General features: G+C 43.5%; 1 protein-coding gene across 1 annotated transcript in view; it reads left to right on the top strand.

Moving 5' to 3' along the window:
- ITIH3 (inter-alpha-trypsin inhibitor heavy chain 3) overlaps positions 1-23,941 on the top strand; it is a 29,374-nt gene extending 5,433 nt beyond the window's left edge. The window contains exons 3-22 of the mRNA XM_044451527.1: positions 854-1,020; positions 2,372-2,476; positions 2,973-3,135; positions 3,975-4,085; positions 4,249-4,374; positions 4,473-4,589; positions 6,572-6,740; positions 8,509-8,634; positions 10,504-10,685; positions 11,673-11,858; positions 13,021-13,160; positions 13,730-13,884; positions 15,106-15,111; positions 18,033-18,044; positions 18,780-18,839; positions 20,106-20,219; positions 20,514-20,718; positions 21,774-21,946; positions 23,197-23,308; positions 23,399-23,941. Of these exons, the coding sequence (XP_044307462.1) occupies positions 854-1,020; positions 2,372-2,476; positions 2,973-3,135; positions 3,975-4,085; positions 4,249-4,374; positions 4,473-4,589; positions 6,572-6,740; positions 8,509-8,634; positions 10,504-10,685; positions 11,673-11,858; positions 13,021-13,160; positions 13,730-13,884; positions 15,106-15,111; positions 18,033-18,044; positions 18,780-18,839; positions 20,106-20,219; positions 20,514-20,718; positions 21,774-21,946; positions 23,197-23,308; positions 23,399-23,528 (2,559 nt within the window). The 3' untranslated portion in view covers positions 23,529-23,941. The remainder of the gene's footprint in view (positions 1-853; positions 1,021-2,371; positions 2,477-2,972; positions 3,136-3,974; positions 4,086-4,248; positions 4,375-4,472; positions 4,590-6,571; positions 6,741-8,508; positions 8,635-10,503; positions 10,686-11,672; positions 11,859-13,020; positions 13,161-13,729; positions 13,885-15,105; positions 15,112-18,032; positions 18,045-18,779; positions 18,840-20,105; positions 20,220-20,513; positions 20,719-21,773; positions 21,947-23,196; positions 23,309-23,398) is intronic.
- Positions 23,942-27,700: the final 3,759 nt, after the last annotated feature.

Genomic DNA, 27,700 nt, shown 5'->3' with positions numbered 1-27,700 from the left:
GCAAAGGGTATGTGGAAATAAAGGGCTCAATCAACAAGTAGCAAAGAAAACAAATAACAGGCAAGACCGAAGCTGGAAGATCAAAAGACGTTTGCCATGTATGATCCGTATGTTGTGCCCCTGTTTTTCTCTTCTTCAGCTAATACAGCTGAAGGAAAGTTCAGTGGGGGAAACATCATGGGGGAGAGGTTTTCCAAAGCCATTTTCCTTCTCACAGTATTGATGAAAATTAGAGCTTTCCACAATTGATTTAAACTTCTAAAAGTGGGATGAGATCCAACAAAGATTCCCATCTGTAACATCCAATTTGGTTCTCAGAAAACGAGAGCCAGTGCTCTGGAGCCTGGGTGAGTCTTTATCATGTCTCCTGACAGGATGTGAAGAGACCATGCCAGCTGCCTTGTCAATCAAATGTGGAGGAGAAAGGAAGAGGCCATTCCATTGGGTGGTTGGGAGGGAGGACCCCAGAGGGGCGAGGATACAAGTAAGGGATGCCTGTGTCAACGGGGCTCCATATGCTTTGTGGGAGCTGTCCATGGTTCTGCATCATGGTCAATCGACTTGGGGGTAAAACATACAATGGAAGAGGAGCCCCACTGAGGAAGAAGCCACCAGCCTGCCCTGGACACAAGCTATCCTTGGCCTCCTTCAGCTTCCTTCCTTCCTCTGAAGCTCCCTTGGGGGTTGGGCTGAAAAGCTCTCTAGAGAAAATGAGGGAAGGAGGAAGGTGGGGAGACAAAGACCTGCTCTGCTCCTGCCCCCACCCTGCCAGTTTCAGCCTGGCAGAACATAGGAAATGCAGGCGGCTTCCAAGCAGTGAGTGGTAGCGATTTTCCAGTCTCTCTCTTTTCAGAACGTTGATGGCATCGATATCCACAGCATGAAAATCGATTGCAAGATCACATCCCGGTTTGCACATACCATCATCACGAGTCAAGCTGTCAATCGTGCCAATGTGTCCAAGGAAGCCTTGTTTGATGTGGAACTCCCAAAGACGGCCTTCATCACCAACTTTGTCATGTATGGCAAACGTACTTTCTGAATGACTGTGAGGCGAGTGCCTAGTACAAGCTACACGCAACCTTGACCAACTCACATATCTGGTGCCAGAGTTGTTACATTCATGCTTTACTTTGTTTTATATTTGATGCATGTGTTTCAAGGAAGGCTATCTTATAGATAGATTCAGTGACCATGACCTGGAATAAAAGAGTCATTCAGGCATTGTGCAATTTGTGTTTGAACTTTCAGCTATACTAGGCAAATTATATACTAGGCAAATGGCGCTGTGTTCTTTCAACATACCCAGGGCCCCCATTCATCTGACTCAGCACTGGTTTCCATCTAGCCTTACTTTTGAGGCAGGATTTGCTCCTATATTTGGGGTCTGGTGAAAACCACCCTTTTCTTGCACAAGCTATGAGTCCTCCAGAGAAGGTCATAAGAAGAGCCTTTGTGGATTCAACCAAAAGCCTCTCCAGCCCAGCACTCTGCTTGTGCAGTGGCCCAGCACATGCCTCAATAGGAAGCCGGCAAGTAGAACATGAGAGCAAGTGTGCCCTCCCACTCATGCCGCCTCTGCTCCTGGAACTAAGAAAGAAATCTATCGCCATCAGAGCTAGCAACTGATAGCCTTATCCTACATGAGTGTTGACTGGTCTTCTGCAAAATTATCCACTTTGGTGGTCATCACTGCATCTTTGAACAGTAGAAGCATCCATCACACCATTTATTCCTTTGAATAAAAGTATCCTCACCTTTCTATAGACTCAATTGGCCATATTAGCTGCCTTTGATACTTAGCTAGAATGGTGATACACAAATGTTTTAAATAAAGTAATAAACATTTTACTGGTCAAACTACCATTTCTCATCTGCCTTGTGATAGGAAGTCACTGAGCCTTTCTCCGGAATTAAAGTTATCGATTTCATTTTCTTCTCATACGAAGCCACCTTCTTTTGGATCTGACCACTTGTCAGTGTAGCAGCCAGGTTCTAGCCCAACATTGCCTACACTGACTGGCAAGGGTCGGAAGAGCTTCCGATTTCTGGGACATTTCTTGGCCATTCAATGCACATGCTCTGCAACTGGGCCCAGGCTGCTCCCTTTCCAGGACAGAAACTGCACATGAATCCTGGGGAAAAATTACTCGGCTGCATAGCATCTAGTCCATCTGAAGTTTAAGAAACTGAAAATATCCACTATTGCAGTAGATACCCTTGTATGCACCAAGCAAAATTTAACAAATGTATAGCCTACACTACAAACTTAATTGGAAGCAATGTGATGAATGAGAAAAGGAAAAAGTAGAACGCCTGCGACCATATCTACATATGAATACCGCCATTTGTCTTCTCTTTTCTCTTGTAGGACGATTGATGGTGTCAGCTATCCGGGAATTATAAAGGAGAAAGAAGCTGCCCAACAGCAGTATCAAAAGGCTGTTTCGAGAGGACAGACGGCAGGTCTAGTAAAGTGAGACTGAGATCCTTCCATATCCTGCTCATTTTCTTCTTATGCAAAGAAAGAATGTGGTAGACAAATGTATGGATCTTTGAGGGGTTGACAAACATGTGCCCTGTTTTTGCCAGCAGTTAAGTTGTGTATGTGGTATCAGGGACGACAACTTGTGGTGAATGCAAGTGGTCACGCCATCTAGCATTACACTGCCAGATCAAAGTATCAGAGCAAAAGCTAGAAAGCTGTAGGAAGTTGTGCTTGCAGCTCATTCAAGCTCATCCTGTCTTAACCAGCCATGCTTCAGAGTCAAAGCCTTGTTGGTATAATTGCACTTGTGGGTGAAATCAGCTTGAAACTCAAATGGTTGTTGGAGCTCTCCAGAAGTGACTCCTTTAAGTGGAAGAATGACCACAAAATGGATGTTATCTTGATCAGGACTGACAGACATAGAGAAAGGCTTCCTCTCTGGTGCATTCATATTTTGTAATAAACTTCTTGGTTATGTGTGAAGGGCCTCTGGGAGAAAAACGGAAAAATTCAGCGTTTCAGTCAACATTGCAGCAGCCAAGAATGTCACTTTTGAGCTGAACTATGAGGAACTGTTGAAGCGAAGCTTTGGAAAGTATGAGTTGCTCATAAAAGTAAACCCAAAGCAGCTTGTCAAGCAGTTTGAGGTAATGTACCTGTTACGTTAAATGGCACCCTGTAAGGTCTGTTGGTGTTTCAGAATGGTCTTGCATGAATGAAAGAAGTTCAAAGAAACGCATCTTGCCAGGGGAGGTGCTTGAGAGAGGCTGCCTTCATTCCCTTCACTCCATATTTGCTCAAGCTCAGATGGCTGCCAGCCTTCCAACTGAGTGTTCTCTGATTCAGGCAAAGTTGTAGAAACAAGCATTCTGCAACCAATAGAAGGCCACATGGGACCTGCAGGCACCAGGGCTTCTTGGTGCCCACTGAGCTGCCCTACTCTTACCATAATCCATTTTGAACATGAATGGATCATCCGGCTGGCAGCTGGAATCACCTCAAGGTAAACTGGGAACCTGTATTTCTCATTGGCCGTCTTTATTTGTCCTGACGGCTTCTAGGCCACAGGCTGGGCTCAGAGACATTTTAAAGAAATGACGCAAGCAGGGAGCTGCAGACTGATGCTTTGCAGCATGCTCTGCAGGGTGCCTGGCCTCCAAGAAAAATAAGGGAATAGTAGTCCCAGAAAACTGAAGGCTTAGCATGTTAGAGCTCAGACCCCCGACTAAATCGTTTAGGCAGGTTTCTCGCACTTTGTGAGCAGCTACTTTTCCATGGCAGCTGTTTCATGGTGGTGCCATGACAGCCCTTCAAGTTGCCAGATGTGTCCATGGGCCCAGTGAGGTCACTACACTCACTGTTTAGCGATTACCTAAGAAATTGTATTCTTGTATTACCCGGGAGATTTGTCTAAAGTTCTCTTATCTCCTGAATGTTTACATTTGGGTGTTTGTCAATGATTCTATTTCTCTGTCTAATATTTCAGATTGAGGCAAACATCTTTGAACCCCAGGGTATCAGCTATTTAGACGCTGAGGCATCATTCATCACCAATGACTTGTTACCAGTCATGCAGAAATCATTCTCAGGAAAAAAGGTACATTTCAAAGCAACGTTAATGCAAACCAAGGATCTTATTTTTCTTCTGCAATAATGTATGGGTGTTAACTCTCCTGCAAATCATCCTATTTGTTTAGTAATCTTGGACCACAGAGCAGAACGAATGTTAAATTTAAGTTGAGGGATATTTGTCTTTTCAGGGTCGTGTGGTTTTCAAGCCAACTCTGGACCAACAACGATCCTGTGCAGATTGTCCAACGACATTGTTGAATGGAGATTTTGTCATTAAATATGATGTGAACAGAGAGACCCCAGGGAACATACAGGTAAGCAGGATTGATTGATCTGAATGGATCTGCTAGCAGCGAGCAGCTTTGATCTCAGCATCATCCCTCACAGATCCTTCTCCTGATTTTTCTTCCAGATTGTCAATGGATACTTTGTGCACTTCTTTGCACCAAAAAACATTACACGTCTATCTAAGAACATTGTTTTTATAATCGACGTCAGTATCTCAATGTCTGGACGAAAACTAGAGCAGGTAACTAAACACAGGAAAGTCGACCTGACATGCCACTGACTCTGAAGCCAGCGGAAAACAGGGTGCCTCAGTCATCATTTGGTCTGAGCGGTTCTTTGTCCGAATGCCTGTAGAACTGAGACTTGAGTTAGAGGCCATTTTCAGCTCATTTTAGTTATGCTGTCATGACCAAGTTTCGTACCAGTGCCATAGGCCAAGATGTCTTCAGAGAACGGTTTTATAGTCATCCCTGCTATTTCTTGTGTGCTCACTCAGTCTCTGTTTCCCTCTGTCCCCAGTCCCAGCAACACAAGAGGGAAAGGGCAGATGAGTGGACAGCAAGAGCGGCTGTTGCTCTTTCTCATTCCCATCCTTTGCTTGCACTGTGTGTGAGAAAACACCACATTAGTCTCATCCAGTTAGTGGCCTGCATGCATGGAGGGAAGCAACTGTGTGCGTGACTTTCAGCAGATGGGGAAAAGCATGCACAGATGGGTGTTGTGCACACCGCATCTCCATCCAACCCAAATCTGAACCCGAGTGCATAGAACTTTTTTTAACAGCTAGAATCTTGCTGATGGTTCATGAGAGCCCACAGAAAGGAAGGTGGATCAGTGAGATTTCCCCTTTTAAAAAAGGAGATCTGTGCATGCTTTATGTACAATCTGTAAAGTGGCAGGACCAGAATCTATATTTTTTTGTTCCATCCTCAGTCTGGCATTTTTGATTCTTGTAGAAAATTCTGTTTCTGAAAAGGTTTATGAGAAAAAACCATAAAAACCAGACAAAAGCATGCATCATTAAAATAATCATATCAGGCAGTGAATTAGAGAATACCATACCATACCATTATGGGATTAAGTTCTTAGAATCAAGTTCTAACTGACTGAAAGTTGCCATTACTCTTGGATGTTTTGAGCCAAGCCTTCCTACTTACAGTATTCAGTTTTTTCCTCCATTCTGTACAACTGCAGGCCATCTTAGGACAGAGTCTTACTATAACACCTGTTTGTTACACACCAGCATGCTGGACTCATGCTTGGATACAGACTCGCATGGGGAAAAGGCATGGGCACAGCTTCAGCTCTCATTCATTGGACCTTGAAGATGCCCTGCTGTTAGATTCACCTGAAATGGCTGTGTGTTATACAGTGGTACCTCAGTTCATGAAGGCCTCAGTTCATGACCAAATCGGTCCACCAACAAAAATTTCAGCAAAATGTTGCCTCTGTTGGCAAACTCCGCATCGGGTGATAACCACGATCATGGCCATGTTCCCACACGAACATGATTGCGATTGTGGCCAGCCTCCCTGCATGAGCACAATTGTGATTGCAGCCAACTTCCTTGCACGAGAGCGATCGTGATCGCGGCCATCTTCCCCGCTCATGGTCGCAGACAGACCTGTGGGCATTTGCTGTGAAGTGTTATTCAATAATAATATTGAATAATGGCTCCAAAGATAGTACAGAGCAAGCATGGTGATAAAAAGAACGTGCAGAGCGGTAATGAAGGTGACCAGAACGTGCAGAGCAAGAATGGTAGAAAGAAGGTTGTGAAGAAAATAACCATTGAATTGAAGAAGGAAATTGAAGAAAAGCATGAGCGTGGTAGTTGTGTGGCTGATCTGGCCTCTGAGTACAAGATGGCGAAGTCATTACTTTGTTGATGTTACTTTGTTTCAAATTTTTGTGATTTAAAAAAAATATTTACACAATGGATTAACCTTATTTACATTGAAACTTATGGGGAAATTTGACTTGGTTCGCGACCAATTCTGGTCGCTACCAGAGTCGTGGAACGGATTAAGTTTGTGAACCAAGGTACCACTGTATTTGTGTACGCCCTAGCTCAGGCAGGCTATTCCTTGGTCAACTGTGGGCATACACAGAGTGCCAAAGAGCTCACGCATCGGCAAATTGTGCCATGCAGGGCTGCCTTAAATGCCCATGACCTCAGTGCTCTGGCTTTAAGTCATTTGACCCTGTGTTTCTTTATTTTAGACAAAGCAAGCACTGCTAAAAATTTTGGAAGATATAAAAGAAGACGACTACTTGAATTTTGTGTTGTTTGGCAGTGATGTACACAAATGGAAAGATACCTTAATCCAAGCCACTCCTGAGAACCTGGAAGAAGCAAGGCGTTATGTTCGAGACATTAACATAGCTGGATGTAAGTTTCAAAGGGAAAATGAATGTGTTTGTTTTATTTACTTAACAAATCGAATGTACTGTCCCTCACTTTGCAGAACTTCAAGGTAGCTTATAAGTAATAGACATTTAAACTGCTTGTTTAGAAAGGCTAGGCAAATAAAATATTATTGCCCAGTGCTGAAAGGTCATAAGGTGCAAGGATCATTCCAGAGAAAGTATGCTACCGAGAGGGGGGGGGGAGAGAGAGAGAGTCTTTTTTAACCTTATACCTGAAGGCAGGAGCACTCATAGGAACATGCTGGAAAGGCCTGAACCATCCAAAAAGGCTATTCTGCCTGGACAAAATGATGATAAAAAACACTTTGCTTCCTTGCCACCATCAGTGTTACAAAGGAAATGTACTCTTGCTTAAAAACTTAGATAAATGACACCAATTAAAACCTCATGGAATTAAAATATAGATTAAGACACAGAGCAGCAGAGAAAACCAAAACAGCATTGCAGATCAAACAGCCATGTTGTAAAAAAAGACTTCATCTGCCAAAGAAAGATCATCAATGAGAGGATTAGAGGTGCCTTTCTGGGAAGAGAATTCCAAGTCTGACAGAAAAGGCCCTTTTTTGAGTTCCTGTCAAACATACATTAAGGTAGAAATAACACCTGTCATTCAAATACTAACACCGTCCCTGCTACAACATACTGAGAATGAACAGCCAATCAGTTGATCGCTGTTTAGGAAATAATTTAGGAAATAAAAAGACTACATGCCAAGAGACAGAAGTGTGGAGAACTGGGCTCCAGTCTGCACACAAAGATTATATGGCACAACTATTTGTCCCAGTTAGAAAGCATCGATTGTCTTGTCAAAACCCCCATTTTAAAGGAGACGTAAATCTCCCCTCCCTGTAAGATCTCCACTTCCCCAAAAAGAGGGTGAGATGCATCTTCCTGAGCAGCCAGAGTCTCAGAAGAAAGTGCAAAAGATGCACATGTGGACAGTTAGGGGGGAAACTATGCCGCTCTCTCCATGAAGGGAGTGTAAATCATACTACGCCCTTTTCCATGCACTAGGTTCACTCACGTCAAGGAAAACAAAGAGAAGAACCCTGTGTTGACCCTCTTCCAGACCCTGCCAGCAGCTGGTAACCATTGCCTCCTGAGAGGAGGGAGCCCTGTCACAACATTGCCTGACTGGGGCTCCCAGTTGCCACACTCACAGCACTACAGTCCCTATCAGGCTGATGGACACTTTTGCAGGAATGTCTCTGAGTCAAAGATAGGACAAATGTGACAACGCTTTCCTCCCTCAGGCACTCTCTGTCTCCTCTCTCCAGCCTCGCCATCCCATGCTGCTCTCGCGTGAAGGAAGCAGAAACACTGCTACATGCGTAGTTAGTGATCCAGGGGTTGTCTGTGTTTGGCTTGGTCATTGCTCTCCTTTCCCTATTTGCCCTGAAATGAATGGGCACTCGTAGTGTGTGCTGCGCAGTCTCCATTGGCAAAGGACAGGTGCTGCTCATGAGCGACACTGTCTGATCTTTAGTAATGTGTCAGATCCACTTCAGGGCCAGAGCATGTCCTGTTTCAAAAGGACCGTGGCATACTGAAGGGAAACATTTTGCCGTTTTCTTTCTAAAAGGATACTTTAGCTATGGCATATTGCAATGGGTTCTCTTTCCTCCTGTAGAGGTGTCGTTTGCATAAATGGATAACCAGTGGGCAGTTTGTTGTCAAATGTCCTTTCAGGCACCTTCTGCTTTTACATTTTGCTCTGGTGTTTGTTCCAGGGACAAATCTTAATGGCGGCTTGCTGGCTGGGATTGAAATGCTGAATGAGGCTCAGAGGAGTGGTACCCTACCAGAGAGAAGTGCCTCCTTAATTATCATGTTAACAGACGGCAGGCCCACTAAAGGTATATGTTGTGACAGGCAAATAAGCCTTTGCATGTCCTATAAAATGATTGTGGAAAATGACATATTTTCATGATGCTGCGTAAGACCTGAAGAGGGCAGTATTTCAGATTCCAGTGGCTGAGGAGCATAAGGGGGACAAGAGTCACTTTGGTGTGAATCCATATAATCAGTGCCTGGTCTTCAATACATTTGAGACCAGACCGTAAAACTATCTGGGTATTTCAAGCTGATTTGCTGCAGTCATTCTCTTTTCTATATCTCAGAAAAACTCGAGCAATTCTGTCAATGTAAGTCAAACCGTAGCATCTTCTTAAGGGATCTACTACAATAGTTAATTTAATTGGTATTACTGCTTATTACAATTACTTATTCAACCATTTATAGAATACTAATGATGAATAATCATGGACGGATTTTATATTTTCAAAAATAGGGGATCACACATGTTTCCTTTTCCTGCTTTCAGTGATTCTGCGAGCAATTCCAGGTTCAACCTGTAATCCTCATGTGACCTGTTAGGGCATAATTCAAATGTGTGCAGAGTCCCCCTTCCCACCTTCGCTCCACAGCCCTGTAGCCAGGGTGAAGCAACTGGCCCGCTGCCCTGACTGGAGCTGTGCTCCCCCCCCCCCGCTCCCCACCCAACACACACACCCAATTTCCTTTGGAAAATTTCCTGTTTAGGCGAGGACTGCCTTCATTTAAAGGATGGCAGCTTGCTTTAAGAACAGGAGCAATGAAGAATAGGACCTTGGGAAAAATTGCTGCCTGTGATCAAGACAGGGGAGCATAACAAGCCCCCACCAAAATCTACCCACTTGAGACTTTCCCCAATTGAGAGTGGATTTTTCGTGATCACAACCACTCTTATGAGAAGTTCATATTTTGGGCCTTTTGTCCTTGAGAAATGTATCCCACTGCTTTACTGACACTTCTTCCACTTTTGTTGTGGAAGAAACAGTTTTTAGATGCTTTTCCCCCTGAGGTTTTTATTTCCCTCCTTTCTATATTTTCTATTAATAAATCACAAGGTGGTGCAGCAGAATAGCTGCTGTGTGGTGGAATCGCCACTCTAAGCTGGTGTTAGGCTGGTTTGAATGCTGTTAGCTGACTTTTCTAGCCCTAAAAAAGCCACAGTGTGTCTGGAAAAGGCATGAGGGCCCAGTCCCTGGAGGATGAAAAGCCCCTTGAGCTTCAGTGAGGGAGGGCACACGAGCACTCAATAAAACCCTCCTATAGAGAAGCCCACATCTGCAGTGGCTCCTCTTTTGAGAACCTGATGGCAAAGGATGAAAGCAGGCCTGGAGAAACAGAAGCACTGCTGAAGCCGGCAGCCTCGGCTTGGTGGCCGATTTTCTCAATGTGTGCAGCTCACCAAGAGGCCTTTTCATGGTTTCTGGGCAGAAGGAAGTCGTGTATATTGTTCTCAGTACCACCAAATGCCAGACTAGCATTGCATTGCAATGTGCTCTTACTGTTTATAAAACCTGTTTCTTGTGGTTTTTTGTATCAGTGTTGCGAACAGAATGTTTGAAATGTGGCTGCCCAGCTAACAAGTCCTCTGAGACTTCAGTTATACAGACACCAGGACTCCACTGTTGTGTTAGTGTCATTGCTTTATTTCTATCCACCATCCCTGCCATACTTGTTTCACATTTGGCCTGATGAAGAGATCTGTAGCTCTCAAAAGCTTGTACATGTCAGTGACCTTCTATGCACCCAAAACTAAACTCTCTGGGTGGTTCACAACAATTAGTCATACAATTAACAATAATGTATTCTACCGCCAATACAAATGCTTTCAAGGTGTTTTCAAAATAAAGTAAGAAAGAACGTAAATGCCAAGTACTTTGTGTGTTTTCACGCAGGAGAAACAAACACCCAAACTATTATTGATAATGTCAGAAATGCAATTCAAGGAAAATACCCACTATACAACCTTGGGTTTGGTTATGATCTTGACTATGCGTCCTTAGAAAAGATGGCAGCTGAAAACAATGGACTGGCACGTCGTATCTATGAAGATTCTGATTCAGACCTACAGTTACAGGTAAATAAATGAATGTGCAGGCTCCAAGTGACAGCCAACCTTTCAATTTATTCTGATATTTATAAAGACACTGGTTTTTATTTTAAGACTGAACAAGATACTGCAGTGTTCTTTCCTGAATGGCTTGAGACAGCTCAGAGCTGTCTGATTTACTCAGTCCTATAGAGAGGGCACAAACCATAGCCTCTTTGTCCCTAGGGAGGTATATTCTCCTTAATTCATCCCCTATTTATACAGATGGAGGCCAGAATGTGAGACACAAAAGTGCATTGAATACCCTGAATATTTTACCACATTTTTAAAAAATCTTCATTCAGCACATGTGTGTGATTCTCCTATTGCTAATGTGCAAAGATTGATAAATAGCTTTCTTATAGAAGATGCATTTTTCTTTCTCAAGGCAGCATTTTAGCATCACAGCAAAAGAATCCCATGTAGCTAAAAACATTTGATGAGCTTCATTGCTGATTTGAACATCAGTTTTTCACATTGCCACTCAAAACCTTTGTCCTCCACTTCTGGTGATAATACTGGCAGTGTATGGACCAATTTTAGGGCATTTACAGATGATAATTTCCTCCACTCTTCCTTGTGCCCCTCACCCAACCTACCTCACAAGAAGTCAGACATGTGGATTGCAAAATCCTGCTAGTACTGCATTGAAGCCTCTTGGGGAGGAGCTACACAGGGAGTTTCATAGAGCAGAGGCCACCACTGAATAGGCCCTGTCTCTGGTGCCTACCAACCTGACTGATCTTACTGGTGAGCTTAAGAGCTGAGCCTCCACTGCTGTATTTAAACCGTGGGCATGCCCATTCTCACTAGCAATTTGCATATATTTTATGCATACTTTTGCTTTTTTAGAGAAAGTATTAAAACTGCACTGAAGGGTTGGAAAAGCAGTTTTAAATTTAAACCCTTTTCTCAAACAGTGGTTAAGTGTTTAACCTTTGTTGATTTTTTCATTTTTTATGGTTCCTTTTGTAGGGTTTCTATGATGAGGTGGCCAATCCCTTACTTACAGAGGTGGAGTTAAAGTACCCTGAAAATGCCATCTCAGACCTGACTCAAAATAATTTTAAGCACTACTATGATGGTTCTGAGATCGTTGTGGCTGGACGTATCACAGACAATGACCTCAACAGTATTACTGCAGAGGTGACTGCTCATGGGGTAAGTCTTTTGTTAGACCTGCCTGTTCAGCATGAAGTTTGGGTGACATCCTGGGGAACCTGGCCCAAGCCTCCAAACACCGAGGCTCCCATTCACCCAGTGTAAAGAGTGGTAGGGATGAACTTCCCCTCACCACTCATCCCCCTCTGCACTTCTGCCAGGGGGCTGTTTTCAGTTACCTAACAAAGGCATCTGGGAAGAGGAGGGAAGGAGGCCAGTGCTCCACGGGACCATGGGACAATCCCCCCTCCTTGCACAGAGATGCCCCCTTTCCCTCGCCTCCAGTGTTGCTTTCCCAACATTGGAGAACTGCCATCTGTAAGAGGACAGCAAAGGGGATGGAGCCCTGTCTCCAGCCAAGGCGAGTGGAATCCAGACTATCCCATGGTCCCTCAGACAATTCCTAGGGTCCACAGGATCATCCCACCAACAATTGGAAGCAAGTACCATAAACTAACCTATGGAGGACATGATGACTCATATTTGCCAGCTTGTCATTACCATCCCTGATTATGTACAGATCCGAATTTGGTTTTGGAATCAGCAAGGTGGCAAAGCCAGTTTGTTATTCATCATACATGCATGTTTTCATTCATTCATTCATGCTTTCATTGCATTTTTATGCCACCCATAGCCCAGTTTGCCAGTGGCTGGGCCCCCAGGGTGTTGTTGATGCTGCCTGCCTGCCCTTTTCAAATGCTCTATTATGCTGCTTATGCTACTGGCATCAAGATACATTTGGGGATCTTATATAGAGAACTGGAGCACACATATGCACACCCAATGCCAGAGAAGCCAGGAGAAACATATTTCTTATTGAATATTACCTATAAAGAAACCTTTGGGGTGATGGTGGCTGAGAACTATAACTTTGGTGAGGTTTCGAACTGCCACAGCAATGGACTGAGGGTATGAGTCCACCATCCTTGGGTCCCTAGCCATATGAACGAACCATGTCATTGTATCAAAAGTCATCCTTCCCCCTGGGCACTTGATGGGCAGAGGAAAGAAACACACCTGTCATCTGTATCACCTGAAGCCGGCTTCCCTACCTTGCTGTTTAAACTGTAAACTGTCTTGATTGCTTTGGTAGAAAGATAGCCTACGGAGGTTAGTAAGCAGACAAATAAACAGAAGCATTTCTGTGAAAAATTTCTAACAGGCAGAAGATGACATGATCTTTGCTGAACAAGCAGATGTTGAAGAAACAACTAAAGCTCTTGAAGAGAGGGAGTACATATTTGGAGACTTCATTAGGAGGCTCTGGGCTTATCTCACCATCCACCAGCTTCTGGAGAAACGGTACTGAAAAGTGCTTCCCAACTCATGAATGAGCTCAAAACTCTTGGAGAAACAGGCTACATCCAGTTCAATAAGTTAGCAATCCTATGCACGGTTCTGGAGGAGAAAGTCCCATTGAGCATAACAGACGTGCTCTGTGCATATATAGGTCTGCACTGCAGTTGCTCCATTGCTCTCAGAGCAACATACAGTCCACATATAGCACAGAACTGGATACAAGGAGGTTTGTGTTGAATCAATCTTGTGTTGATTCAGCACAAATTTCTACAAGGCAATTCTACTACATTTATCATGAAATCCTAAATCTAGGTATTTGCATTGGCCTCTTAATTTCTGTGTGATTACAGCCAGAACCCATGTGTCCAACTTGCCCTGAATCCACTTGTGGAATTCCCCAGTGGCCCAGAAGCAGTGGGATTTTCCTAGAGTGTCTCCCAACTTTGGGGGATTCAGTGCTATGATTGATATGGACCAAGCTGCTTGCAGGTGCCCATCACAACTCAGTTTCCTCCATCTTATACAGCTACAGAGAAGAATTATAAATAATCTGGTGTCATTCTCTCATTTAGCAATGCAGCAAAGGGAGAGGAAAAGGCAAACCTTACTGCTAAAGCCCTGGAAATGTCTCTGCAATACAAGTTTGTGACCCCTTTGACATCCATGGTAGTCACAAAGCCAGAAGACAATGAAGATAAGACAGCACTTGCTGACAAACCTCTGGAAGGTACAGCTTCATTACACTTATTTTTAAAAGAGTGTTACAGAAGACTAGCAAGCCCCAGCAAACTCCCCACTCAGCTGGTGAATGTAATCGTACTGGAAACGTATGTGGCACTGATGCGCAGTTTTCATACACTACTGAAATGTGCTTTACGTACAATGGCATAATTGCTTTCCTTTCCAGAAACATGCACATGACTTAGCAATTCTAGTCTTTTGGCCATTAATTGGTGGTAGGAAAGAACTCCAACAGCAAGTACACTAATCTTCAGAAAATACGACTGGCATTGCTGTATGAAGCGGTCTCCAGCCTTTTGACCAGTGGGCACATTTGGAAATTCAGTATTGTACGTGGCTGCCATGGCTTGCCTTGGGAGGGGCAGTGCCCATTCGTAAAACAGCTGCCATGCTGCAGTTACAGTTATGCATTTTCCAGGAAGCAGATTGGTGATACTCAGGTAAAGTAACTTGCCCAACAACCTAAGACAGAAGTGGGGTTGAGCTTTAAGCAGAAAATCACTCTTTTGAACCAAAACAAGTTTATGCTGGGAGGCAGCTCTTCACTTTGCAGCAAGTTAGGCTCCAGGGTATTAGTATTATTATTTTTAAAAAACTTAAATAAAATTGAAATCAGGATAGACAGGTAGTTTGGCAAGCACCAAGAGCAGTGCTCATGCTGGAGACGACAGCATTGGGAAACAAGGTTAAAGCTCAAGATGGTCCTACCTAGAGCAGACCCCCTGAAACAATTTGCTGAAGTACCATGGATTTCAATGTGATCGCTCTAAGTAGGACTAAGTTTGGATTTAATTCACAGTTACCTTACCAGCATCATGTATCTGGCAGCTGCTTGTACCCTACTTGAAAACTTAGAGGGAAGGGAAATGAAGGACTTGCGGAATTTGCTTACATTACATAGCTGGTAGTTGTGTGACAAGTCTCCTCTGGTAGAGCCACCCTCAAAGAGTAAGTCTGGTGTTATGGGGCAAAGAGGGCACTGTATGGGCACTAAAGCTACCGCATGGTGAAAGGCCCTTTTAAAAATGGCTTTTTAAAGTGACAAGTGGTCATTCCACAGTCCTGCCAAAAGATTTGTATCAGTTCCTTTGCGCTTACCTGAGCAGTATTTTGATGAGAAAATGTAAATGACCTTTCATGAGAATGGATTTTCTAAACATTTTCACTCTTTTTTCCTTTTTGTTTTCTTTCTCGCTGTTGGAAACAGCTGAGGGTAAGTTTGATTTAATTGTTGCTTTCCCTTTAAGTATAATTCCATTTTAATTATTGGATTACTAGGGCATGCAACTCATGGGAAGGGACCACTGCTTTCAGCAAGGCAGCCTCCTAACAATAAAGTCATATGTATTAGCCAGCCGGTTCCTCAGATTGAGCAAGCTTTTGTTGTGACCTTTATGTGGAGGTGGGCAGAAAATCACATTTCCTTAGAAAGCCTGTTCATGGAAAACACTTGCTGTGAAGAAATTGCTCCAGTAAGGAGACATTTGAAAGCAGCTGCATAGTTGTGGCAATTCTTTGTACACAGGCCCTTAATTCATTTAAGATTGCCCCCCAGATCTGTTGACCTTAGGGATAGGGGAGAAATTTGTTCAGGTTGCATTTTAATGTGAACTTGCTTATTTTTGGATTTTTGAATTGCTATGTAAATCAAAGTTCAAATATACTTCAAAATTTGCTCTTCATTGCAATTTGTAGTGGTGTTTTCCAGTCAAGAAATGCATACAAAATCCACATATTAGGGGAAGTAACACTTAAAGCAGGTTATATTAAGAACACTGCTTGCAAAAACCATATATATTAGGAAGGCAAACAGAATTACATACAGCAGGAGAAATGTACATAATAAATGAATTTTATTAATCCCCCCTCCTCCGCCCCAAAGTTCAATTAAACCAAATTTAAGACTGGAGAAATTTTCAAAGTTTGAACTAAACCAGAATGCAGGTTAGAAAAATGAGAAGCTGAAAGAAGCCTATACTGACAGATTTCATCCAGCTGTCATTGGACTGTTACCGAACTCAGCCAGTCAACAGCTAGGGCAAGCCCAGGTGGACCCCAGATCCCAAGTCAAAAGGAGCCTGAGACTAGACTCAGAGCCAAACAAACTTTATTCTAGTGCGCCATAGAATAAAGGGAGACAAAAGGGGATATGCAGCCCAAAGCAGTGTCTTAAAAGTTGCACCCCAGTACATGCATTTTATATCCTACATAAGCAATTAGGTCACCTAATACACATCTTATGCATCAGTACATCAATGCATGTGCTCCTCCTCCCGTGCTGGAGAAAGAGTCCTTTCTTCTGTCAAGGACTGGGTATTTCCCATGTCTATTTCTTATCTGCTCGAGATTCGCACAGGCTTCCCATCTTCTTACTCCCTGCACATTTGCAACTTTCATGGCGGCTAGAGCCAGTTTCCACTGTCCCCTTGATTACTGCATTCGAGGTCAGGCTAGCTTGTTAATTTTCAAGACAGGAAATTCAGTATGGCTGTGTTCTTTTTCCTATGTGGCCTCCCTCTGGCCAACTATTTTTGGGGTGTTGTGGAGTGCTGCAATTGACAACAGGACTGTAACTCACATATTGTTTTTATTGAGAGTTGTATGATTTTATTGTTATTTATATTGATATTTTTGTAAGCCGTCCTGAGGCTGCTGCAAAGGACGGTATACAAATGTCAGAACAGCAACTACTACTACTCCTAGCCAGTATGTAAATCTGGTTTAACAACAGAGTGGAATTTTATGCTGCTTAAGCTGGAACAGTTGAGGGAGCCTGTACAGTTCATGCAGTTGCCACCTGAATAGTTAATGCTGCTGTTTCAGTTTTGAACTACAGTTGGGTGAGAGCTGGAACTTGGATTAAAAAAAATAACAGGACTGCAAGTAAAGCAGCCCAAGTGTTAATGGACTGTGGCATCTGCGTGCAGGAAAGTACAGAATGAGAAACAGCCCTTCCAGCTGAAATCCCTCTGCTGCACAAACATGAAACTACAGGAACTGTAATCTTTAAACAGACTGATACCAAGGGAAAGATTTGTATTGCTGCACAGTCCTTGTGATGTGCTAGCTCATTAATACTAGGCTTTCCTGAGTTCAGTTTCTGACACTCTGCATCCTGTTGTCCTAGGACACCCATATTCTTTCCTTTGCATTCTTAATATATGAGAGCCAGTGTGGTGCAGTGGTTAAGAGCATGGGACTGGGACTCAGGCGATCTGGGTTCAAGTCCTCACTCGGCCATGGAGCCAACTGGGTGACTTTGGGCCAGTCACAGACACTCAGCCCAACCTACCTCACAGGGTTGTTGTTGTGGGGATAAGATGGAGGAGGAGAATGATGTAAGCTGCCTTGAGCCCTTTGTAGGAAAAAGGCAGGATATAAATCAGGGGAAAAATGTAAGTAAAGAATGATGAGAAAATTATGGAATCCATCAAGAATTGGCACCTCTTCCATGGATGTATGGATCAGAACTTGGCTAACCCCCAGATGTTGCCCTTCTCCTCAAGCAGAGACACAATCCTTAACAGTTGTGCAGTCTGATGGGATTGATACCTGCCTGAAGGGAGCCTCTAAGATTGGAAGGTGCTCTGCCAGAATCTTTCCAGCTAGGCAGAAGGAAAAATGGAGGCCTTTTTGCTTCTCCATCCTGCACTGGTTTATCCTAGAATCGCTTCTGAGCCAGCCTGACTGAGCTGTGGGGCCAGGGCCAGGGCCAGGGCCAGGCCAAGAGGCCATTGGATCCAGCAGATTGCAGCCTCATCTCTCGCTCATCACCCCAGCCGTCCCTCTTCTCCTGCTTCCCATGGTTGGAAGGAGGAGCCATGCAACTGTCCCTGCTGGATTTCCTCCTCTGACACTGAAGCTTTGTCTGTGGCCTGCAAGAGGGAAAGATCAGGACCTTTTGCCTGCTGGACTCTATCTGGGGGCCACAGGATTGCCCTCAAATGTTTCGAATTATGCAGATATTTTGAGACACAACATGCATCGGAGTATGTTGTAGACTGCCCAGAGAGCCCATGGGTGATGGGGCAGTATTAAAATGAAATGAAATAAATAAAAATGTGTTTTGAAGTAAAAATTAGAGAGAGAATATGCATTTAAATATTTATTTGTTCTGTCTTCTTTCCCTTACAGCTACCCGGCAATGTAAGTTACAATCGTTTTTCACATATACTAATCAATTGTATTCATAGTATAAACAAAGACAGAACAATCCTATATTTAAACTTGAATCCTGATTTTCAGTTCACTGTGAACTTGTGTTCCCAGTTTTTGGATGAAAATGTGAGCATTTTCATCCAAAAATGCTAGGAAGCATCGGGGAATTCATTTGCAAGTCAACTAGGAAAGTGTTGAAGATGATGCAATCTGTGCATTTGCCTAGTTTTGTGACATGGATAGTGGGCACTGCCCTGTTCTGAGTGTGAATTCAAATCCCATCTACAAGTGATGCCAGAAAGCTTCGAAGCCCAATTGCCTGTCAGCATCTGAAAAACAAACCGCTGAACTACTGGTACATCGGTCATCTTCTGTCTAGTTAGTTTAGGGGCTGCAAATCATGTGCAATAGCCTTTCCTCTAAAGGAAATAGTCCCCTCCCATGTGCAGGGCCCTCCTGAGAAGTGCTGTTCCTTTATTCGATTATAGCAAAAGCTTTAGTTTAGAACGACTGTAAAATACAAGTGAGGATCACCAAAACCTTGCTCATGTCTATTTGGAATACCACACTATCAAGTTATATCAGCGAAGTTAGATTATAAAGTTAGACTTTGCAATGGATGAAAATTCAGGTCTCACTGTTGGCAAAATATATAAGCAAGCCTTTTTTAAAACTTCTGCTCAACTCTCTCTCTCTTTCTCCCCTCCCTCTCTCTCTACATAGCATCACAATCTGTTGTCCCATCATATAGCGTCCCAGCAACATCTCACAGGTATACCAGTGGTGAGTTTTGTTTTGACTTGCTCACAGATACACTTCGGGTGGAGGGGTGAGCTTCAAAAGGTTATGATTTAACATCTGCTAGTGTGCATGCTCTATTATGCACATAAGATGGAGACACAGATCATAACCCATGGTTCATGCACTAACATGTCCCTGGTCACATGTAACTTTACTCCTCTATTCGTTGGTTTTCTTTAACCATGGTTTGCCATGACATCTGCATTGGTAAATTATGGTCAGCATTATCTCCAAACTTCTGTTTGTACACTCACTTGTAACCATGCTTTCATTTCATGATTTGGTTTCATACCACTAAGCAGTTGAGTCACATAGCATAACAAACTCTGGTTAGAAAGAACCATGTAATGGAACAGAAAACCCATGTGTGACAGGTTCATGTTGAGCAGGATTTCCAACTCTCAATGGTTCTACAAAGAAATAACAATACAATTCGCCAGTCTTACATTACAGGTGTGCAAGGCTATTATATCTATCCAATTCTGGTGCTTCAAGCAATTTACTGGACACAGAATTATTTAATTCCAAGTGTATGCACCAGGCTCTCATAGGTGATCTTGAAGTTCTGGTTCTTTTTACATTAAATTAGTTGTTGTTGAATACAGCTCATTTTTAAAAAGGGAACCTATGCCTAAACCGGTGTCTATTCACCCCAAAATCTGACTAGCATACTTTTCTTGAATGCAGGAGGGTTTGACCCCCCTAAGGGCAGATTTACTCATTGGGAGGCAAGCAAGTGGTTCCTAAAGCTGGATTTGTGTTGTTACTCTAATAGGAGGCCCAGGGGAGCATTTGCAGGGGAGACCTGGCAGGTGAGTGGGGAAGCGCATTCCCCTGCCACAAGCGATTTTTCCTATTCAGATCAGACCAAGCTACCCTGCCATTTCCCAGTGGTTCTGCTTCGCATGGCTTTGAGACTGGAAGCCAGCCTAGCCGAGGGAAAAGGAGTTGTCTTGGAGGAGCATTCACATGGGTCAGGCAGTTCCATTGTTTCTACCCTGCCAATATCTCACGGCCCCTGCATCCATATTACATGTTTCAGGAGCCTGCGCTTGCTGCAATAGCATGCAGTTCCCCTCTAACTCTGCGGACTCTTTCTTGAGTGAGGAATGGGCATTAAAGCCAAAATAAATTTCTTTACTCATTTTCAAGATGTGATTCCAAGTCGGATGAAAATATAATGTGTAATATTGGCTGAGAGCTTTGGTCAAGAGGCAGGATGATCTAAATGGAAATTTCTATTTGCAGTCGATGGAGATCCACACTTTATAATTGATGTGCCCCAAAAAGAAGATGCTCTTTGTTTTAACATTAATGAAGACCCTGGTGTAGTCTTAAATCTAATTAGAGACCCAACCACAGGTAAGTGGAAGTGGTACCATGCAGACACAGGTATGCTTTTTCTCATCTGCTGCTCTGAATAAGGTTCTTGATTAAGTAAGAGGACCAAAACCATCATTGTAATAATTTTCAATAAATTTCAGTTCTATGATACATTTTCATGCCAAGAGAAAACTATTGCTTTAACTATAAAGGTCTATTTCCCTTATTTTTTTTCTTAATTATATTCCTCTTCATGCCATCACTGTCATCACCCCTTCCTTCCTTCCTTCCTTCCTTCCTTCCTTCCTTCCTTCCTTCCTTCCTTCCATTCAGGAATTATTGTGAATGGACAACTTATTGGAGATGTGACAACTGATAATGATGCAGGGTTACATAATACCTATATAGGAAGACTTGGGATTATAAATACACAACTGAATTTAACACTGGAAGTAACTCCTGAGAAAATTGTTCTCCACAACGGCACAAAGCAGAAGACATTCATGTGGCTGGATGAAGTCATCTTACTACATCCAAGGTACAGTTATTGCTCATTAATTTCTTTTTTCTTCCTGCAACAATGAGCTTAGGACAGCACCATAGTCTGATTCTCCCCCGCTTCATTCTCTAAACCATGGGTCCTCAAACCAAGACCTGGGGGCCGGATTCGGCCCGCCATGCCCATTTGGACCTGCTGCGTGCGTGCCCATGTCCACACACGTGCCATCCACTGCCCAGCTTGCCCTGCGCACGGGGAGGCAGCAAGCCGCTACCTCATGCGCCTGCCTCAAGGCGCGTGCCCGCCCCCGCCTGCGCCTCGCCTCCCCTCGCCACAGCATGCTGGCCCACATGCGCAGCCCCTGCCCCCGCGCTGGCCTGCACACACTGCCGGCACCACCTTTCCGGCCTGCGCCCAGCACCGGCAGCTTTCCACTGGCCCCATGGTGGAAAAGGTTGAGGACCTCTGCTCTAAACAATCCTGTGAGGTAGGTTAGAGTGAGAAATGGTGATGGCTGGTCCGGTCTTTGGGTCCCTGGGTGGGTCCCTGGCTGATAAGACATCGGCTTCCTACTTGGGAGATTCTCTGTACCTTGAAGCTAAGAGGCGGGAAAAGTTCCTCTCTCTTTTGCTTGAAATGCAACAGTCACTGCACTTTAAACAAAAAGGCAAGTGAGTGGCAACAGTTGCCAGGCCCTGCCTCCATGGCCACTGACATCTGGTTGTGCTGGCCACCAGTCGGAGGACCAGACTGAGTCACAGCCACCCAAGACCGAGGCCGTGTAATGTGGGGAGAAGCTTCACGTGTCCTCAACCAGCCATGTCTGCTGAGATACCCTGTAAGGCTTGCAAGACTTCATCAGATCTCACCAGTGTTTGCCACAAGCTGGATGAAACCTCCCCGGACTTGGGCAAAGTCTCACAAGACTATGAAAGGCTTCATGGCAGCAGGGTGGAGGAGGCAGCAGAGCTGTGGCGATGATGGGAGCAAGCGCTGTGCTGCCCTTCCTCAGGTGGAAGCTAACTGGGGCTGGCCCTGCCCAAATGCATTCATCCCTTCCATTCATCCCCTTGTCTGTTTCTTGGGCAAACTAGCTTGACTTTGAAAATCATCCGAAAAAAGAGTTTGGAAGTATCATTGGGCGAGGGAGCAACATTTGAAGTGGTTTTGCACAAGAAGTGGAAGAAGCATCTCAGCCATGCAGATTTTCTTGGATTCTACATCATGGACAGTCACAGGCTATCTGAAAATACACATGGTTTATTAGGTATGAACTTAGGAAAGGATTTTGGTAAATGAAATTGAAATGAAAAAGGGATTGTTAATTACTGAACTCTGAAAGCCTTTTCATTGGTGAAATGTTATGAGCTTGCAAATCTTCTAGCAAAGAACATTGTGGGGGTGCGGGCAAATATAAGGCATTTGCTTCTCAGTATACCCTAATGAACAAAATATAGTTTCTTTCTGAGTCTCAGTAAACATTAATCAGGTCAGGATATACACCTGTTTGTTACAAGGTTATAAATGGATCCTTTTGTGCCAACACAATGCAGTTTCCAGATTAATTGAACTAATGCAAACCGTTTCTCTGCTCCCGCCCTCTGTGTCTTCCATAAGGCTAAGAAAGAATTGTTTTAATATTTTGTATACTAAGAAACAAATACCTTTCACAGTCAGTTTCTGTGATCATGATATAATACATGGAAAAACCTCCAGCAAACATGAAAGAAAGACACCTGGATTTCCATTCAGTGTATCCACAATACTAGAACCTCTTTACAATGCAGATTGTAGAAGCAATTGAAAAAGAGATTCTTTTCCTGCCTAACAATACCTGAGGAACTAAACTTGTCTGAATTCTGCTAAGAATTGATGTTACTACTAAATCAGTGCAATGCACTGTTTTCGACCCTGCTTATTTATTTTTTTTAATTTGTAGTTTAATTTGTACAGAATGAACAGGCAAAATTCCTTGCTACTGGCAATTTTGTGGTTTGCTTCTTGTTTGTTAGTTTAAGTGTCTTCTGCTCCTTGGCTACTTAGTTTCTTCCTGTTCATTCATGCAGCCTCAGCATTCCTGAACAGGTCCTTTCCTCTTGCTTCTTGGCCTGGGGAAAGGTTAATTACCATTTTCCTCTTTGCACTCTGAGCAATAGCTAATTTTTAATTGTTATCGAAGTGTTATAATGAATAGAAACTAAGTAAAAGAGCCAAAAGGAAACCCCTAACTAAAGGGCCAGGGGCAAGAGGGAAAAGACATTTATACAACGGGACATCAGAGAACACGTATCACTATTTTACTTATTTTTATAGACTATTTGCATTAAAAAGTAGTCTAGAAGTATTTTCAATAAATCAATATATTAGGTTCTTTGTGGGATTGGACCGGGGAGTTTAATATATTATGTGCCGCATGAAATCATCATTTTAATTCCAGCCCTAACAGCATGAAATTGTGTTGCTGTGGAAGCAATGCAAAACCATAGGGGTAACTGCTATCACTCTTTTTACCTTCAGGGCAGTTCCTCCACCCGATTGACTTTAACATACTTGAAGTCCATCCTGGATCTGACCCTGAGAAACCAGATGCTACCATGATTGTGAAAAACAACCAGCTGACAGTAACCAGGTAAGCAGTAATACAAATATTTATGAGATTGGATGTTGTCTTTACCTGCATGGACTCTGCACTTTGAATTTCACTGCTTTTTCCTTCCAGGGGATGGCAGAAAGATTACACAGAAGATACAAAACGTGGTACAAATGTCCCTTGTTGGTTTATTCACAACAATGCAGAAGGGCTAATTGATGGCACCTATACTGACTATGTAGTTCCTAGCCTGTTTTAGCACAAGATGCCCTCATTTTTGGCTATGATGCTTTGGAATAACAGAATATATATATATCTATTTCATGCCACTGATGTAGACTAAAACTGTAATTGTAGATTACTTTGAAATGGTTCTACTTTCATGTAACACTGTTATCCTAATGCCTACAAAATCACAAGTAGATGGAACTTGTATTCTATAAAACCCGGGGCTCTTTTTTCCGCATGTTTTCCACATTAATTGCAGGACAATTACCGTTTTTAAGAAAATTAACTTTGATAAGGTTTCTTCTCTGGGGATTAAATTAAACCATTATTTGCATAATTTAAAAGTAGCAAAGCTAGCAAGAGGTTCAATATAAAATAAAACTGCCAAAGCAGAGCATCTTATCTAGTAATTACAACTGCAATTAAACCTACACTTTCAAGCTCTCTCTGTGTGTTGTTCTGAAACATTAAGTGACATAACAGCATGCCTGCAGACATCTGCTCTTATCCAAAACACAGACAAACACACACAGGCATTTACAAAGGATTGTCCACACGATACATTCAACCTGTTATTTTATTGAGGCTTCCGCTTCTGGATTCTTTGCAGGATTAAGATTGGCTCCTTTACATGTGCTATTTTGTGGGGTGGGGTGCGGTGCGGTGGGGGTGCTTTCTCTCTTTCTGTGTGTTCCATTTCACAATCATGAGGTTACGCTGTAGCAGAGCAGGATTACAAAAATAAAAAAAGTGCTTCTCATTTTGGTTCATTGTGTCATTTCCCAAATATGGAACTCTTGACTCCTTCTAAAAAGTAATGGAAATGCTTGGAAAGCAGGGGAGAGGCCAAGGAGGATAACAAGTTTGTGTAAGGTACCCACAAACAATGATGAGTGAGGACTCATGAGTGCACAATTAATGCCTTGTGTAGAGAAGCCCCAAGTCACAGGAAATAGCCATGGGGATTCAGGTGGGGAAGGATGAAAGGAGACAGCCAGTCTCAGGTGTCTGGTGATGCAGCTTTTGGTACCTATAAAGTCATGGGCATGTCTGGGGAAATCTTTCCTAGTTGGAGGTATTAAAGAAGAGATGGAGAAAGATTGCCCACATAACTTTAGCATTTTTCATATTTATCTCTTTGAGCAGGTTTAGTGCTTTTGCTTTGCATAAACTCCTTCCAGACTGTTTGATAGGAGATTGTTGCATGACATGCAAACATAGACACTTTTATTCATTCATTCATTCATTCAGTTTGGTGAAAAGGCTAAAATTAACCAATGCTTGGTTCTTAGGTTAGAATTAGGATTAATAATCCCATAATGTGCCACCATGAAATGCGAATTTGGTAATTCGATGTAACTGGAAGAGAGGATATCTGCTCTGGAGCTCTCATTAGTGGCTTTTCTGAACCATGGATCTTCTGGCACAGTAGGAGACAATTATAACATGGAAACCCCCAAATTCCAGAGTCTACAGCAAGATCTAAATGTCCCCAAAGGCAAGCACTTCTCCCTACTTGCCACTAGATGGCAAAGATGAACAGGGTAAAATCCCTTGCAAGGACCTATAATGCATGCCAAAACATATGGCAGATCCTGTATTCCTTATATATTTCTTTTAAAATATTCTAAGCTGCCTTTCAGGACAGGAGCCTTTACAAGGCAACTTACAACAATAAAATTTGTATAATAAAACGAGATGGTAATAAAGCAGCAAACTTTCTGGACAACAGTGGACACCAGAGTAAAACAGAAACTGCAACACAGCTCCAGCTAGAACACTGAACGGTCCTGTAAAATACCATCAGTGGAATGTAAAACATGATTATCAGTTGAATGATTGGTATAGAGAAGTTTGGAACAGAGCTATTAATTGTAAATTAACTTGTGGGATTAAAATAAAAAGGCTATATAGATAAGAATGATTTTGAAGCTATTTGGCCATGGGGAGAAACAGAAGCCCCTGCCACCACCTTCTGAAGCCCCTGCTCCAGGAAGGTCAGAACCACTTTAAAACCACGTGTCGAACTCGGATACACACTCCAAAAGGATATTATGGTCGATGGGATCGCAAGCTGCTGAGAGGCCCGGAAGAATATATCATCAACCAAGGTGGATTCCATTATATCATCTAGTCTGAAACTTAAATCGGAATATCCACCGTGTGGGGAGAGGGGAACACGAGCTGCTGATGGTGATGATGCCTGGGGGAGCAGGAGTAGCACAAGCAAGCTTGGCCGCTCTCCCCTCGGTCCACTCCTCCCTTCCTCCCCGCCAACTGCCTCCACCCACTGCCCTGAATTTCTCATGAGTGGCCCTTCAGGAGCAAGTCACTGGCCACGAGGTGCCCAAGCATGGCAGCATGGCAGCTTCTTTCCCAAGCAGTTGCCCATCCCATGCCTCCTGTGGCATTCACGTAGGGCACTAAAAGCATTATGATCTCTGGCTCTCCTGTGGCAGCAGGCTGTCCCCCCACATCCACCATCTGGGGTGGGGATTCACCCTGCCTCATTGAAGGACCAGCCCTGTCCCTTAAGGAGGCCCCAACCATTTTGGAGATCCAAGGAACCAGCCAGCTCTGGCAGATCTTACAAACCAGGATAGACAAGAAAAGGGTATGAATCCTCCAAGCAGCTTGTCTATGTCTTGTCTATGAAAGCAGTAACAATCCAGGTACGGTTTAGGGAGTTCCTAAATTCCACCACACACTATGTCTAGTTGGAGAGATTTATAAAGCACTCCTCAGGAAGCAGGAGGGCTTCATGCAACTTGTTAAACAAAACATGTTAAGCCATCTTGTCTTAACAGCATGTCACACAAACCTGGTTAATGTGGGCTTTCAAACCCAGACAGTTATACATTCTGGCACTCCGAAACTTCAGGGGTCACTTCTAGGCAGTCATTACTTATTTCCTCCCTCATTATATCACCTGGGTGGCAACTTAACATACACACACCCCACTCAAAATGGAATAGTGCTCCACAATTCCTCACTTACCTTTGAAAAAGGCAGAAATACAGTTTCCATCCCTAGATGCAGGAAAACATGTGCATGGCCTTGATAAAAGAATGGGGTTGTTGCTTCAATCTTCTGGAATAATGCCAGTGAGCACTTTTGCTCTACAGGACAGCCCATCATGGCTTGCCAGGAACAATGAGTTGTCATGTCACCTGAACCTGCCCTGATTTCCCCAGGATGGCTTGGCACTGTCACCCCAACAAGCCCCCAAACCTTGTTGCAGGGGTTGCATTACTCCCAATAGGTGGTGTCATCTGAACTCAGACAACTGAGCCCATCAGGGAACCAGTCAGACAGCCCCATGGCAAGAACAGACAAATACCCTGCCCACTCTTGCCACGTGGTACCCGGGCAAGCGCCACCTACCCTCAAAGTGCCCAAAAGGCACTAGGTCACAGCTGGCACTGTCTTCTTCCACAGCACCTGCAGGAGCTGCTTTAGGCTTGCAAATGCTTTTTTTCCTTTCTCAACTTTTTAAGGAGAGATATCATGAAAGCTGGTTGTCAAGACAAAACCAAAAGAATGAGCAATCTTTTGCTGAGAAGGAGGGGAAGTTTCCCTTTGCAGCAAAATCCTTATCTTCATCCTCTTTAATTCCTATCAGGGTGCACATTTTATACCTTCTGCTAAGCAGCTGTCAAAACTTAAATTCCATTAAAAGGTGGGGCTTTGAATGGGTACTGGGCATTTGGATTAGAGAAAGAGAAAGACAATCCAGAAGAGTGAGCAGAGAGGGTTGTTTTACATTGGCTTGCATGGCAGAGACAAGGAAGGGTGAAGTTCATATATCATTTTCAATAACTAGTCAATATTTTGGCTGCCAAACTCCTAGTTAGGAGTGGGGCAGCTCAGCCCCAAGGCCAAATCCAGCCCCCCTCCAGGACTTCCCCAGTCAATCCATGAACTACCAATTGTTTGGTAGTTTCCCAGCATCTGGGCAGCGTTTTTTTAACATTCTAAAAAGCTGTAATGTATTCCTTAAAATTTAGTTATGAGAAAAATAAGCTGTAAGTTAAATATGCTGTATTTTTGGCCATTCTTTTTGCCTTTGGCCCTCCTCACTCCTGGACTGTGGCCCTGGAAAGCTTCTTTGAAACTGAATTTGGTCCTCTGGGTGAAAGAGGCTCCCCACCCTTACTGCAGCCTTTTCCTTCTTCCCGTAGGAAAGGGCTCTGTAGAAGCCAG

Source organism: Varanus komodoensis, unplaced genomic scaffold (assembly GCF_004798865.1).
Source record: "Varanus komodoensis strain SLA01 unplaced genomic scaffold, ASM479886v1 scaffold6_2, whole genome shotgun sequence".
Classification (NCBI taxonomy): domain Eukaryota; kingdom Metazoa; phylum Chordata; class Lepidosauria; order Squamata; family Varanidae; genus Varanus; species Varanus komodoensis.
Note: the sequence above shows the minus strand (reverse complement) of the source record. Positions and strands in the feature narration are given on the sequence as shown.